This window comes from Zerene cesonia, chromosome 17 (assembly GCF_012273895.1).
Source record: "Zerene cesonia ecotype Mississippi chromosome 17, Zerene_cesonia_1.1, whole genome shotgun sequence".
Lineage (NCBI taxonomy): Eukaryota > Metazoa > Arthropoda > Insecta > Lepidoptera > Pieridae > Zerene > Zerene cesonia.
This window is the reverse complement of record NC_052118.1, coordinates 8,536,910-8,552,207: the sequence shown is the minus strand read 5'-3', so window position 1 is coordinate 8,552,207 and position 15,298 is coordinate 8,536,910. Positions and strand designations below refer to the sequence as shown.

The window sequence follows — 15,298 nt, the reverse complement described above, 5'->3', positions numbered from 1 at the left end:
TATCGTGGAGGTAAGTGATATATACATGGTAGTTTTTTCTTTGAAAATGTAGATATTTGATTGAATTTGTGATAATTTTACGCAATCTATTCTATTTTAATAGTAGTTCGTTAATGATAAATTAAATGTCACATATTATCGATATAATATGTATCTTACTTTATTTTAAACGTAAAATAAGGACCTTTAAGTATTTCATTGCAATAAAAATACACTACAGATACAGTAAAATTCTGGAGTCCATCGGCGATCAAATAAACAAATATTCCTTTGTAGGAGACATATTTTTTTAATAAAACAGTGCAGTACTTTGCCATCACTCTTGTCGATAACTGTTTAAATTTTTCATTTAAACTGCACTGCTAACTGTTTAAGTAATCTTTGGTACTGTTCATAAATCCTTGACATAGAGACACTAAGGATATAAATTGCTTTCCCAGGTTGCTATGACAACACGCAGTGCTGTAGATAGCTGTAGGCTGCAGCTTGCCACCAAAAGTTTCAAACTCAGTACTCACTGATAAATAAAGCCTCTCCTCAGTAGACGATCAGACGCGGTGCTATATGCACGTGGTCGCGTAGCAACACGTGTTACAGTAAATACTTATTTTATCAGTTTAAAAGTGTATATCTATTATTTCTTTCGTGTAAGGTGTGTAAGCCGTATATGCGGTGGTTTTGTAAATGAATATTAGTTTGCATTCTACGTCCTTGATTAGGTTTGATTTTTATTAATAAATATTTTAAGTTCGGTATTATGTTTTGATTATGTGGAAATTAATAAAAAAAATAGACCGACGCGGTTGTTTCTTTTAGATATTTTGGAATTACATAAAAAATTACCCTTAATTATGTATCCGAAACTTCTGTTACTGCCATCGTTGATTTTTAGATACTTTGGAATTATATAAGAAATTGCCCTTAATTATGTATCCGAAACTTCTCTTACTGCCATCGTTGATTTTTTTTGCCCAATATCATATATTTTGTGCAATCGTCACTTGAAATTTCCCACGTCGATTGTTATTTTAATTCAAAATAATTGCATAGCAAATTAAGGTATTCTATTTAAATTGTAATAAAAACTATATAGTTTTAGGTTTTTACAATTCGCTCTGAAATTATACAATTAAAATCCTTACAAAAAAAATGTTTTATGCGGGTGAGTGGAGATATATTCAGTATAATATCATCCTATTAGAAGGATGAGTGTTAACTAAAATATTATACATAGTAAGTTTTTAAATTATTTATGGTTCATCAGTTATTTTTTTGTTTGTACTTGACAGTTCATTTTTAGTTTAATTATTACATTAAGAAATGAGTTTATAGTACCGATTAGTTTTTTTTATTGTTATATGTTTCTTTCCGAGTTCCGCACCCATAGGGGTTAAACAGGACCTCTGTTTCGAAGACTTAGCGATCCGTCTGTCTGTACGATCGTCTACCAGGCGAACCATGATAGACCGTTGAAATTTTATTAAAAGTTGATGTTGTATTTATTTTAAAATAAGTAAATATTTTATGATTTTATACATAGAATGACCTTTATGCACATTATTTTTTTCATTATATTAAAGTGTTCATTAGATTTTCTATTAAATATTTTGTAGGATATCGGATTTTTCATTTTGTTGCTTACGAAGTTTTTACAACAAATTTATGTCTAAAATATTTTATGTTTTATCCAAACCACAGATAACATAATACTATACTAGATGTAAACCAACAATTTATTGCTATATCTTTTAATTCTAACCGTATCTAAGTCAACACGTAATCTCAGTAAAAAGTAAGTAGGTTAATAATTATATTCAGTTTCGACATTTCGGCGTCGGCTTGCGGCGCTACCATTTAAATCACCATTTAAGTGTGCCTATTGTCTCATGTTACATTTTCTGTAACACAGTATTTGAGCATTACCGATTAGAATATTTATTTCAATAGTCTTGTTACCACATAGGTAATTACTTGTGGTATAACTACACTAATTTTGTTATTTTGATAATTATACATATCTGAGTACTTTGCTTGTTTGAACGCGTTTATCTCAGGAACTACAGATTTAGTTTTAAAAATTATTTTAGTGTAAAATAGTCTATATTACACCAGCAGTAAGTAACGTATATTTTAGGGGGGAGAATATTATGATAACGAAGTAGATTGGAACCCTATTTGGTAATAGTATAGTATTATATTATAATGTGGTAATACTAAGTTAAATTAAATTATAATATCAAATACCAAGTACTGTTTTATAAAACCGTAATTAAGCAGCATAACATTCTAACAATCTTAAAGAAATTATTGTTAATTTTTTATTTTTTTACAAAAAAAAAACAAATCATATAAACTATATCATGGTACCTAAATAATGTTATCACGCAATAAAAATTGGATCTTGTGACGACAGAAGATTTACGTAAGGGCATAAAAATAACAAAAATAAGAATTCGATGTAATAAATATTAAAATTATGATTATTTCACTTCACGTACTAAGTACGGATATTAGGTTTGGAAATTGCTTTAACATTATTGAAAGTATAATGCACCGATGTAACATTATTATTTTAAATTCGTTCTACAAACATACTTATTAGATACATGGATTAATAAAGCAAATTTTAACAAGGAAACGCAAGAAGCGGAACGACTGCATATATTTAAGAAGTCAATGTGTGTAACAGAGACGTTTTGTATTTTATGTACTTTTTAAAAACATTAATGTCTTGTAACTATTAGTGAAACACATAAATTTAAAAAAAGAAGCAAGAAACGCGCGCGGAAGTGAATTTATATTCTATAAACAAAATTTGAAAAAAGAGCGGTGAAGTGGATCAAAAGTGATGTAGTTTTAATATGATTTGAACTTATTTGGACATTCAACATGGAGATAAGGGTATGGATTGTGATTATGATTTACGGGAGCAAAGCTGCAGTGTTGCCACCGCCATGGGCAGATGTGCAAAGGAATCCTTGCGCAGCGCACCCGCGTGGTTGGTTGATGCTCTATTGGCCGAATGATGGGAAATGTTATACAATATACAAGGTAATTTAATCAACTGAGTCTAATTTTTTATTTCTATTGTTATAAATTTAATATATATTATTATAAATTTAATAAAAACAACCTTTATCCATTTAGAAGCTGTTACGTACACATAGTATAAAGTATTGTTTTTAAATATCGAAGCAATTTGTTCACTTAAAATAATGTATCCAGGGCATTTCTGTGTATAATCTTTACAAGTTTAAATGCATAAATTAACCCAAAAGAATGTTTAAGTATCAATCTTAGATTTAAATTGATACGATCGTACAAAACATTGTACTAAAATAAGTGTTCACATCACAATAGGACGCAATTTGCACGCATTCATATAATTTTTCGCAAATACATCACATAAATACACGAAACCGGTTCCTTTCGTTACTTATGAAAGACCGTGACCGATCCGATCTGTGTTATGACACACTGTGACCCACTGCACTCACTTTCGTATGTTTGTGATAATTGATAGCTGTAGACGTTTGGCGTTTTGTTATTTCTTGTAATATAATACTATTTTCCTGTTTAAAATAACAGAAAATCAAAATAAGCTAATAGAAGTTGGTAATGTTTTTATAACTTTTATTTTATATATAATGTGTCTGAGCGAATTTCGGCTCTACCAATTCATATTCAACCATAACTATAATACATGAATTGATTTAGAGTTCTAATAACGCTATGATATTTTTCAAATTTCTAACTACATATTTATTTCCTTGATAATAAGTATATGATGTTTGTATTGTTGTCTGGGATGCAGGTAGGTGGAAATATTCATAAAAAGGGTAGTTACATGCTACAGTTGTGCTACTGTTTTATAAATTCGAGGCAACAATACTAAGGAGGCAGTTTGGCTAAGGGATTTGTATGTTCTTTACAAAAAAAGGCTTTTAAATTCAGGAATTATTATTAACCAAATGAATATAATGAATAAATCGCGTTTAAAATCCGTTAAAAAGTCTTTATTCCTAAATTTATAATACTCGCGTAAAATCAAACAGGAGAAAATACTACTTTTAAATTCGATAATTACCTCCTCAGAATGATATCACGACAGGTTTAGGCGACTCAATTCCAAAGAATACCGATCATTGCATGAGAGGCTGCTGAAATTTAATACTTTAATATAAAATAATAATAATGCTATGCAGCTAATCCTATCGTGATTTACTATGATTTATTTAATATTGTTTTACCTGTTTTAGCAGTACAATTTCCTCAATTAAAGTTTCCGTGAGAGTCTGGTTGCACGATTCAATATATAGAGATATTGACGAAAACAAATAAAATTAATTTATGATACAATTTTATTGTACACTCTTGTAATAAAATTTAACATTGTTTTGATCATAAGACTCGTATTATATAAACAATCAAATAAACTATAAATTATCTCTTTACGTCTCCTGTTACTATACATACAAATTCAAACTTATAGTAGGCCATTGCTACTAGACAATTGACAGGTAATATAAAAGTAGTTTTAAAGAAGCACATAAGCACTTGCAATGTCCGAAGTGTATGGTTAATGTACCAAGATGTAGATGACGCAGGCATAAACGCAGGTATAGGTTTTGTGTTGGTTGATATCTAAGCTCAAGTGAAAGTCCCATTGAAATACATTCAGCGGTTTCCGTGTGATGTAACGGATAGATCGCAAAATTGACTCTACTAGCCTGCGGGTTTACGTGGACGAATATTGTCATAATAACCGTTGTTGACAATAAGATTTTGTAAGTTATTGTTATGCATGTTCGAATTATTAAATTCTTTTATAGCTTCCTTATTAGTATCAATAAGGATGATTGAAGATATTTTATAAATGGGCGCTGGATCTGAGAGGTGTGAAATCATCCAAGTTACAAAAAATAACTTACCAAAATGTCAACCTTACATCATGCATCTCTATTTTTTTTGATGCAAGCCATGTGTAAGTCACTTGGGTAGTGTTTATGTATATCAAAAAGAAAAAGACATGCAACACGGACTATTTTAAAATATAGAAACAGATGGAGTTCTTATCTATTCGTTATAATGACAGTAAATAATTATAAAAGCATTATACATGATGTTACCTTGATGTTATATCTTAATTGAGATTCTAAATCATAACGATAATATATAATACTATCTTATATTAGAATCTTTAACATAATGCTTTCCAAAAACAACCTTCAGATACTTTCAAAGGTCGGGGTACAGACGGTTCACGACTTATAAGCATTTCATATATTACAAGGAAAGCGTGAAAGTTAATAAAAAAAAAACATTTGTGACAAAATCATTTCTGACGTTATTTGTAAAAACCGTTAGATTTTAATCTAATTTGCGTAATTGCAAACTGTTGAAATATTGTGATTTGCTTGCAACTTACCGGATTATTTTATACCTTTGCAACTTTATAATCTAAAGAATGTCAGTTTTTGCCGATAGGTACTAATCATATACTTCATGAAATTGTATAAAACAAAGTCACTTTCTCTGTCCCTATATCCTTATGTTTGCTTAAATCTTTAAAACTACGCAACGGATTTTGATGGGGTTTTTAATAGATAGAGTGATTCAAGAGGAAAGTTTATATATATAATAACATCTATTAAACTTCTCCGAATTGAACGCGTGCGAAGCCGCGGGCTAAAGCTAGTTGTAGATATACGATTCCTTAATATTATAAAAGCGTTTTAGGTATCATCTTATTTTTTATTTTTTTTAACTTACGTTGCCAAGAACAAAGGTGGTTCTTAATTTGACTGTAATTTTTTGGTTTTGTCCGTGAAACGAGAAGTTTAATATCTTTGTTGTACGCAGACTTTCATTTCCCTATATTATACAGCATTAGGACGGTATTCATCACACGTAAAAGCAGGTTAACAGTACAATTATTTTTATGCATCACACGCGGTTACACTCACGTAGATAAAATCTGCTGCCAAAAATAGCATGGGTTTTAAATGTATGCTGTTAAGGGCCAAAATGTCTCAAATTTTCTTGCGTTCTTATTTAATTATGCTTTTGATGTGATTTCCGGAGAACAATCACAAATTGGTGCTGTTTTCGTATAGTTAAAAAGTAACACATATATAAACTTCCAAATCAATTATATAAAACATATCAAGAACATTATATTAATCAATTTTAGCAAAAATGGTGTCGAAATGTGTTCGTATTGCGTAACGGTTGACTCGAGCAAAATTTATTGCAAATAAAAAATAGTTTAAGTTATCTAACGCCTTATCGGCAAATTGAAAGGACGTTTTGCACAATTTTTAGGTGAGAGCTATTCACATAATAGCAATTGTATACCAATAATTTTTTTTACAACATTGACAATTGCAGTATTGCTTGTTGGAGACAGTCTTTTTTACGAAATTAAAAAAAAATATATAATATTTTAAACACCTATGAGTATTAAAAAACACCACAATGATTCAAAGTTATACAAAATAATTATTAACTTTTTAACCTATGACCAACGAAACGACAATGACACTTTTCTAGAGTCAACTTGTCTCTGTACCGATTAATGAAGTATTTAATAATGGATTATACTCTTATATATTGGTACATTTAATCGTTAAGTTACCTTCTATGTTAAATAAAAACGGCAAATCACTAAAGGCATTATAATTTATTAATTCCAGAAGGGTCACCCGTGCCCAGATACTCAAGAATTGAGCCCAGGTCGTCGAGGTTCGATGACGGTAGCTGAATGCAAGTGTCCTCCCGGCACCGCACAATTGCCTCACACGACAACGTGTCATAAACTCTTCGAGAGAGGCCCTTGTAGGAAAGGCGAGTACTTCGCACCAGTCGAGGAGTCCTTCAAAAAGAGAGGGTAGGTAAGCATCATTAATTTGAAGTATATTATAATCAGGTTGATTAATTGCGGTGTAATCTTTGTTGCAAGAAATATCACTGATTACTGCTGATTGAAAAGTTTTCGCATATGCTGTGTTAAAATGAGTAACAAATATGGTATTTAGTAATTTTATATTTACTCAAATTAAAGTATTCAAAAATCAATCGAATAGCTTGGAAAACTTTTATTTCTCTGTCCACTTTCTGTGATCGATTTTCCGTGGTATAAAATTGCACTATTGTGAAATAACTTTTGACTAGAACACACTAAAACATGTTTAACCTTGACCAAATATACGCAACCGATGGTTTTCCAATGACTAATCCGTTTATTCGTATTCCAGTGAACGCCAAGGCATATGCGTGAGGCCAAAGCAATGTGCTGATGAGACCTTGCTGTACTGGCCCTCGGATGACCAGTGTTACTACCGGATGTCGCAGGGTCCTTGCTTCCCGGGATCCATATTGGATGTTGGGAAAGATGGACTGGCTAATTGTACGGTATGTTTCTAAATTTTGTTAAAAAGATTATCTTCTCAAGTTAGTTGTCCAGCGCAGCAAGGTAGCTGAAGATTTTTTTTGAGCAGTTTCAACTTAATTTCAGCCTCCTATCTATCTCCAGACACAAAAAGACAAACAATCAAAAATGTGACGTGAAAAAAAGACAAACAATCAAACATTCTTTCGCATTTATTACATTAGTAAGGATTACGTGCTCTCAGTGTGTTGTGGTAAAAATAAAAAGGGTAATCTCATATTTTCAGTGCGAAAAAGATGGTCCAAACTACTGGCCCGTAGATGGCAGCTGCTACTCCCACTACACGAGAGGGCCGTGTGAGAAGGGGCAGCTGTTCCTGCCTGGAGCAAAGTGTGGCTGTGAGAGACATCTACCGCACTATCATAATGAGACTGAAGGATGTTATGAATTAGGTAACGTTATTTTTATTTAAGTGCTTTAAGAATTAAACTCAATAAAGGTTTTCTCTCTTCTAGACCTTTCTAAGACCACTCACTTGCATAGCAGAGTGGTCGAGAAAAGCACGAGAGTAAGATTGATTCTCGTTCGATCACCAGTGAAGAATCGTAACACAAGGATCTGATAAGTACTGATCAGTTACTTGCAAAATTAATGAGCAAAACAGATCTTATTAATATACTGCAGATAGATTGCTAGTACCTATAGTATTAGTTTTATTAATTTCCAAAATACGTTACGGGAGCTTTTTCCTGGGTCTTAAAAGTCATATACATTTATATTCAATTTAGTTACACTTTATTGAAAACAATCGTCTGGCTACACCCGTGGCTTTAAATGTTACATTTTTGAAGATAAATCTCGATGTGGACTAAAGGACCATTTTCGCTTAGATGGGGGGAGGGAGACGTGGTAGAGGAGACAACCCGCTTTCCTAAACATCCTTTAGAGGACTGAGGACTCCTTCCTACTATAAAACATATGAACTTATAGAAGTAATGAATGTTCCAGATACCGGCGGGCCGTGTCCCAAGGGGCACACGTTCTCCCTAGCGCAGTCGGGCGCGAGCCGCCGCGCGCAGTGCACGTGCCGCGCCTTCCACGCGCGCGCGCCCGACGGCGCGTGCTACCGGCTCTACACGCGCGGGCCCTGCGCGCACGGCGAGATGCTGGCGCGGGACGGCAGGTGTACCAAGGTTGGTAGGGTTGGGTTAGTGGGAAGGGTTATAGGGGGTATACAGGGAGGAATTTTATATTACCACTTGAACGGAAAGTAGTCTTCATACTATAGGTAGAAAATTTTACCCGGAGGAAATAATTCCTGCATTCAAAGAATTCCGAAAGATTTCCGTACTGCATTCGGGAATTGAATTGATTTAAATCTGATAAATTACATACATCCTGTACCGACTTTTATTGCTTTTATTGCACCGATGGCGAGGGTCAATTATAAGGATGAAATGTCTCTGACAGATTTGATAATCTGAGCAGTTCTATCCTACAAAGGGCGAGACAGGATAATATGGACCACAATGGATTGAAAGGAATTTAAAAGGCACACAATGTTTGATTTACTCTGATTCCCACTTTAGTCCATGAGACATGAAGTGAGTTTCGTGCGCCGAGGCAGGCGAGGTCTGACCGCGCGGGTCCGCAGGTGCCGTGCGCGCGCGGGCGCCTGTACTGGCCGGCGCGGCGGCGCTGCTACCGGCCGGGCGCGGCGGAGCCCTGCCCCAAGGGCGAAGTGCTGTCCTTCGACTTCGAGGCGCGCCCCGCCGTGGACGGGCTCAGCCACAACGGCGTGTGCGCGTGCGGCCCGGGGGGGCTCTGCGTCAGGAAGAAGGTTGGTGCCTTTATGTCATAGCGGCCAACTGAGCTGCTGGTTATGGAGGTAAGCTATCACCACCATCCGTGAACATTCACAGAGCTAGCCTCTGCGAATGCGCTCCCCACTTTTATGGGGTAAGCGATAGGGAAAGGATTGACAACTAGAATGCAGGAATGGACAGGGAAGGGTGAGGAAACGAGCCTCCGGTAAAAGAATCCGTATCCTTTCACTCACCCTTCTGAAGCCTTTATTTTCGTCATCAGTCATCCTTTCACTCTTTCCAATCTATTGATTTATTTTTTTAATCTATATTTTCCTTTTTCCTTGTCGCTTAAAAAGCATTTGCAAAGGTCCTGCTTTTGCACTCTAGTCGCTTACCATCAGGCGAACCTCGAGTTCAGCTGACCGACCTGACAGTATATAGCTGAAGTGTCATGACACTTTTATCAGTCCTTTTATTAAAGCCCTAAAATACGTGTATTTGAGCATTGTCAAGACAACAAGATGGTTAAAAATGTATTCTGCTGGTCAAAATGTACTTAACCTTGCAAATTGTTTAACAGTTATCGTAAAGTCCTAAGTTCATTACCAATAAAAAAGTCTACAAATTAAATATTAATCATAATCGTAAGAAGCGCAGGAATAATGATATCGTTCTAAAAAGGCCTGAGGAGAAATCTTCACTTCATCCCTAATAGAATCGGAGCCATTATAATTAAAGGATATAGGTTGAAATTTATTATTAGAGAATTTCAAATATTATTAATTAGCAAAATTAGCATTCCTCTTCGATCAGTCCTAGACGAAAATCCTCTTTACTTAACATCAATGCGTATTTTTTAACCGACAAAGGAGGTTCTATATTCAATTATTTTATTCTTGGTTTTGTGACTCGCTTCGAGTTTGACGAGAAATAAAATTGGTGTTATTTGATCCCAGAGGTGACCTTTTTTCAAGAAAAGAATTATTTATGAGCACTATTTATTCCAGATTATAACATGTCTATCACGTCCAGGAGCCGTAATATTTGCCAATACTTGTCACATTCTCTACACACAAGGCCCTTGCCCCACTGGCTCTTGGCTCATTAGAGACGGACTTGGCAAAGCGAAGTGTCAGTGCCGACCTGACACTCAATGTGACAGTTGACATTGACAACTGGAAAATTTGAAAATTATAACATGGACAATAAGAAATGTATTCAAATAGGCGCAGTTTGGCTGTGTGTTGTTGTGAAAAAAATAATATGAATATAAATAATTAAGGACAGTGCCATGAATATATCAATTTAATTATATTAGAGGTATTGTCATTGATATAAAATAAATAATTAGTCACAATCGCGTTTAAAACATGAAAATTGTCCGAAATAAAACTCTGCCTATAAGTGTAAATAGGCAGAATTTTATAATGGGCGATACAATAGAGTTTGAACATTATCGCCACGATAAAAGGTGTTAATTTCAATTAATGGTATTAAACGCCGCTCGTACTTTTTTTAATTTTACAGAGGCGATTCTGAATCCAGTTGTTTATTTATTGTAATTTAATGGATATTGTAGAAATGGGATGAAAATGTGAACATATCAATTATTGTATTAATAAATTTTTTGTATTAGTTTGAATGTTAAGAATGTATTTATAACAGTGTAATTATATTATTTTTATATGAGACATTCGCAGTATTTTATTTAAGTAATTTTGAAATAAAATACTTTAATATTTACAATGTGTTTAATTCATTTATTATAGTTGTATGACTTGATATGGCGACATTGTTATAACATTTGTTGATGTTATTTATAAAAAACTTAACTCAGTTTATGTTAGAATTATTTATTTCTATTGCGATAAAATAAAAATAAGCTAATTAAACTCACTCATTTATTAACTTAAAATAACTTACATTTACAGTATAAAAATAGACAAAAATACAATCTAAATACGTGATGTTTTGGCTTAAGCTAAATATAATACAGTCAGTTTGGTCTCTTGCCATTTCTTATACGTACTTCACTTCTCTTTTAATTTTATCTGTGATTTTCCTGAAAAAAAAAACGTTGAAAAGATATTACATTATAATAAAATAAAAAAAAAAAAAATTCATGAATGTAAATGTTATGTATAATATAAAAAAAAAGTTAATTAAGTTCTATATCTTTTGTAAGCAATTTTTAAAGATGATCTTGAAGTATCTTATTAATTTTTCTGCTTTCTTTAATCTAGTGGATCACACATTTAAGGAAACCAATTTAAAAAGACAGCTCAGTAAAATTACCTACTAAATATATACGTAGGACACTATTTAAATATATATTTACCGAAATATATCCTATATACTTGGTTGAAAGGCATCTCGATGGCTACCGTGGCTAGTATTGAAATTATTAGCACTACCGCCATCTCTGGGACGTGGATCTGAAAGCAATACAGCAACATTATTATATTTGTACCTTATATTGAATGTGGCTTTTAAAATTATGAAAAAATGGACCCATTATTTATGTGCAATTAGGAATGGTCATTTTTTATTTGATACTAAAAAGAACACATAATTACAAAAAAAAAAAAAATAGAAATTATTGGGTAGATTGGTCTTTTCATTGGTTCCGATATCGCTGCGGTCTTCTGCGGTCTTCTGTCAATGATTCTGGTTTGTATTTTAACATTTTTTTCATTACTCCGGACTGTATTCCGCATTTTTCGATTTGACTACAGGAATGTAGATTTTTACTGATGAAATTTTCTAAAATCGACTAAGCTGTTTCAAACAATACAACCTTCCCACTAAATATAAGAAAAGTAACTCACAAGTAGGAAAGGCGTGTAGTACTCCGCGTGCCTCTGCACACCCACATTGTAGAAGAATATGGGGAACTGCGTGAGGTACACGCCGTATGCGATCTTGTTAAAGAACTTAAACACTCGCGACTCTACGAATGCTGTTCCAATGCCTGTAAAACAAAGCATAATTATGAGTAACTAGCTGCGCCCTGCGGTTTAATATCGGGATAAAAAGTTGTGCTGTCTACGTACCGAATTTCATTGCAATCGGTTCAGTAGTTTTTGAGTAACAAACACACATACATCCTTACAAACTTTCGCATTTATAATATTAAAGTAGGAAGTAGGATGTAGTAATTACAAAACTAGAATTGTTAAATACTCATACGTCAGCAATCTATGCTATAAACTTTATTTCATTAGCTATGCATACGAGCATTGCTGCACATTTAATAAACGTTTCATTGATTATAAACTATGTGTTGTTAAATTATGTCACGGAATAGAGTCGAGGATTTCTTTTAATTTAAATAAGAATTTATTTAGCCACGTCGAGCACATTCGGGCTGAAGAAAACTTTGGTTCGCGTCACCGACAGGCTTATGTCATTAAATTTCAAAATTTGAAACTAAAATTTTCAATTACATATAAGTTTTAAATTTATCTGCAGTCCACCTGGCTATGACTTCTTAATCTTTCATTTAAATTTATCAATATTATCTAGAAGTATTACGTTTAACTTGACTTTATTATTCCTCTTTTAATAATTAGTTTCTAGTAATATTACTACTTTTTTTTCACCTGCATAATCATTGCAAATCGCCCAATGAGCAATGCTCATAAACAGGCCCCACAATATAGGCGCGAAAGCCGCAAACATGGCAGCGGGGAAGTGTTCGTACTGGTATCCTTCGAGCCCCATTCTGTAAGGACTCGCTATTGTGAACGCAGCTATACCGAAACTTACACACCATACTAGCCTTGCTTGATTCTGGAAAGGAGAAAATTTCCTCAAAACACGGCCCTTGTAATCTAATATTAAATGTATTCATTATATGAATTGTTGAGAAAATATACGTGATAAGTAAGAGACAGAGACAGAGAAAAATTCCATTTGGAATTCTTTCAGTTGTGAGAATTAATTTCATTTTAATTTAAACATTCATATTTAAAAATTTTATTATAAAGCAATGACAGACACTAAATTAAGAAATGAAATTTATAAGAAACCTCTTTTATCGGCTGACTATGAGTTATGGCATATAATAAACCATTATTTATCAATAGGAAGAACTTACATCACTGAGTTTAACGCGTGATTTATTGTTTTTTATGAAGTACGCCATTAACACTCCAATCAGGTAAATAGTAGCGCGGTGTGTGGGGAGAATGTATGAATACCTCGCTGCATCTAAAAGCTTCGACACCCTGGAAATAAGATAATATTCACTGAGTATTTTGTTGTAGGTATTTTCAAATGAATATTTAGATATAATTAAAGCAGATAATATCCTATACAAATATAGTCTTCAGTCTTCATGCGCATCGAGAAATATGAAAAATGTGTAATTATTTTTATGTTTTAATTTCAAAAACAGTGATAAATTTGCTGGATCGATATTTTTAATACCAAATTAACGATCCCAATAAATAAATAAATGGACACGGGCATTCTAAAAACAAAATATGTCGATCTGAATAATGAAATGCAATTATTATAAATACATACAATATTATATGCCCCGGGTAATTATATACTATTTGATTTTTAGCCTTATAACCTTAACAAAGGCGTTTCATCGATACAATACTGTAGGTACTCATTGCAATGATGTCTCATATTTGTTGAGATGGTTCTTAATCATCTTAATAGATGGCGTTGGGTGTGTCTTGGACATATAAAACCGAAAGAGGAGAATAAAAATCGATTGCTGAGGCGAAATCATGGGTGGCTATGAGGTCTGGCGTTGCCACGGTTCGGTGCATGACGCGGGTTTGAATCGGGGTTGTCTCGCAATCAATTTTTTCCATTCTTTAAATTTTCTCATATATAATTAAAAATACGTGCATAAAGATATACTTACGAGATTCCATAGTAGACAAACATACTGATGTCATACCAATGCGTAGCCAGGTATCGCAGTATTGTGGAAGATACAGCTATAGCCACTATAAGTGCTAAACCTAGTCGTTTGAACTTCCAGAGAATCAGCATCAAGGGGAAAGTGCCCACGTAGAGTTGCATGTCGATACCCAGTTGATGTGTGTGGGTTAAACACTGGAAAATATAATTATTTTATTCTGTATAATTATGAATTTCGAAATATACAAGTTACACTGTTTAATAGGAAACATAATATAAAGTGTAACTTTATATCAACAGAAATACTAAATTCGATTAAAATCGAAATCGAAGCAAAGAAGGATATCATTTATCGAAATAAGGCAAACATAAATTGTTTAGCTAAAATCAAAGGAAAAGCATAGTTCCTGTTACCGTGAGATAAAAAACTGTTCTATGCTCTTTGTGAGATCATAAATTATCTTTGTACCAAATTGCATTCAAATCAGTCCAGTGGTTTAGGCGTCAAGAAGAGACAGACGGACAATAAGTACATTTGCTTTAATAATATAAGTAAGGATAAGTATAGTAAGTATAAGCAAGGATATAACAGTTTTAGATTACCTCTAAATAATACTTGGTTTACGTGAAGTAATCGAGTGAATAATGTGAAATGCCGAGGCACTAGTTAGCACTATGGAAATTCCTTTTTCAGCTTTTAATTGAAACAGTTTTACTAAAGTAGGGCAGTTATTTGCCGGAAAATTTAGAGATCGTGAACCGTACACAGACAAAACAAGTTAACGGTATTTAAACACTCGTGTGTAATGGGTGTCCAGTACATTTTGTGATAAAACGCATAAAAAATACCTACTTATCCACGTTACCGTGTACGTACGTACGTTAGTCTTACTAATATTTTTTAGTAACCAGTCTATTTCTAGCTCTTTTTCTATCTTCTATATCTTTCCCTCAGAATGATGTATAAAACTAAGCAATGTATATATATATACATATGTTTAGATTGTACATCAATACTTTGCTAAGTAAATAAAAACTCCATATTTATCAAACTTTTATTAGTTGGGGCCTTCTTTGGCACCTTCTGGGACAAGTATTGTGAAAATTAATGGGACAAAGATTGATAATTATACTGCGAAGTATAAGACAATGTAGAAAAAGCAGGTTCAAAGCGAGGATTGCACTTCGCAATAGATATTAAAAGTGGGTGACACCA

At 33.3% G+C, this 15,298-nt stretch overlaps 2 protein-coding genes across 8 annotated transcripts in view; one reads left to right on the top strand and one right to left on the bottom strand.

Annotated features, from left to right (window-relative positions):
- Window positions 1-461: 461 nt before the first annotated feature.
- LOC119833601 lies at window positions 462-10,599 on the top strand. 7 transcript variants are annotated; one of them, XM_038357686.1, is made up of 8 exons: window positions 462-719; window positions 2,635-3,051; window positions 6,696-6,889; window positions 7,257-7,413; window positions 7,677-7,842; window positions 8,399-8,583; window positions 8,980-9,230; window positions 10,206-10,348. In XM_038357686.1, the coding sequence occupies exons 2-8, from the start codon at window positions 2,890-2,892 to the stop codon at window positions 10,210-10,212; spliced, it is 1,122 nt and encodes a 373-aa protein (XP_038213614.1). In that variant the 5' UTR covers window positions 462-719; window positions 2,635-2,889; the 3' UTR covers window positions 10,213-10,348. The 7 variants fall into 7 exon arrangements, with proteins under 7 accessions (XP_038213614.1, XP_038213611.1, XP_038213610.1 ...); XM_038357683.1 differs by having other exon boundaries at window positions 466-647; window positions 9,045-9,230; window positions 10,206-10,599; XM_038357682.1 differs by having other exon boundaries at window positions 466-652; window positions 9,045-9,230; window positions 10,206-10,599.
- Window positions 10,600-11,085: 486 nt separating this feature from the next.
- Window positions 11,086-15,298, bottom strand: part of LOC119833521 (nose resistant to fluoxetine protein 6) — a 32,800-nt gene continuing 28,587 nt past the window's right edge. The window contains exons 7-12 of the mRNA XM_038357570.1: window positions 14,084-14,277; window positions 13,298-13,427; window positions 12,801-12,990; window positions 12,027-12,169; window positions 11,537-11,633; window positions 11,086-11,260 (exon numbers count right to left, since the gene is read on the bottom strand). Of these exons, the coding sequence (XP_038213498.1) occupies window positions 11,229-11,260; window positions 11,537-11,633; window positions 12,027-12,169; window positions 12,801-12,990; window positions 13,298-13,427; window positions 14,084-14,277 (786 nt within the window). The 3' untranslated portion in view covers window positions 11,086-11,228. The remainder of the gene's footprint in view (window positions 11,261-11,536; window positions 11,634-12,026; window positions 12,170-12,800; window positions 12,991-13,297; window positions 13,428-14,083; window positions 14,278-15,298) is intronic.

Bases quoted from the DNA above. Each gene is read 5' to 3' on its own strand.
- LOC119833601 (XM_038357683.1), top strand. From the start codon at position 2,890: ATGGAGATAAGGGTATGGATTGTGATTATGATTTACGGGAGCAAAGCT. The intron at 7,414-7,676 runs GTATGTTTCTAA...TCATATTTTCAG, and splicing joins ATGGACTGGCTAATTGTACG to TGCGAAAAAGATGGTCCAAA. The intron at 8,584-9,044 runs GTTGGTAGGGTT...GCGGGTCCGCAG, and splicing joins GGGACGGCAGGTGTACCAAG to GTGCCGTGCGCGCGCGGGCG.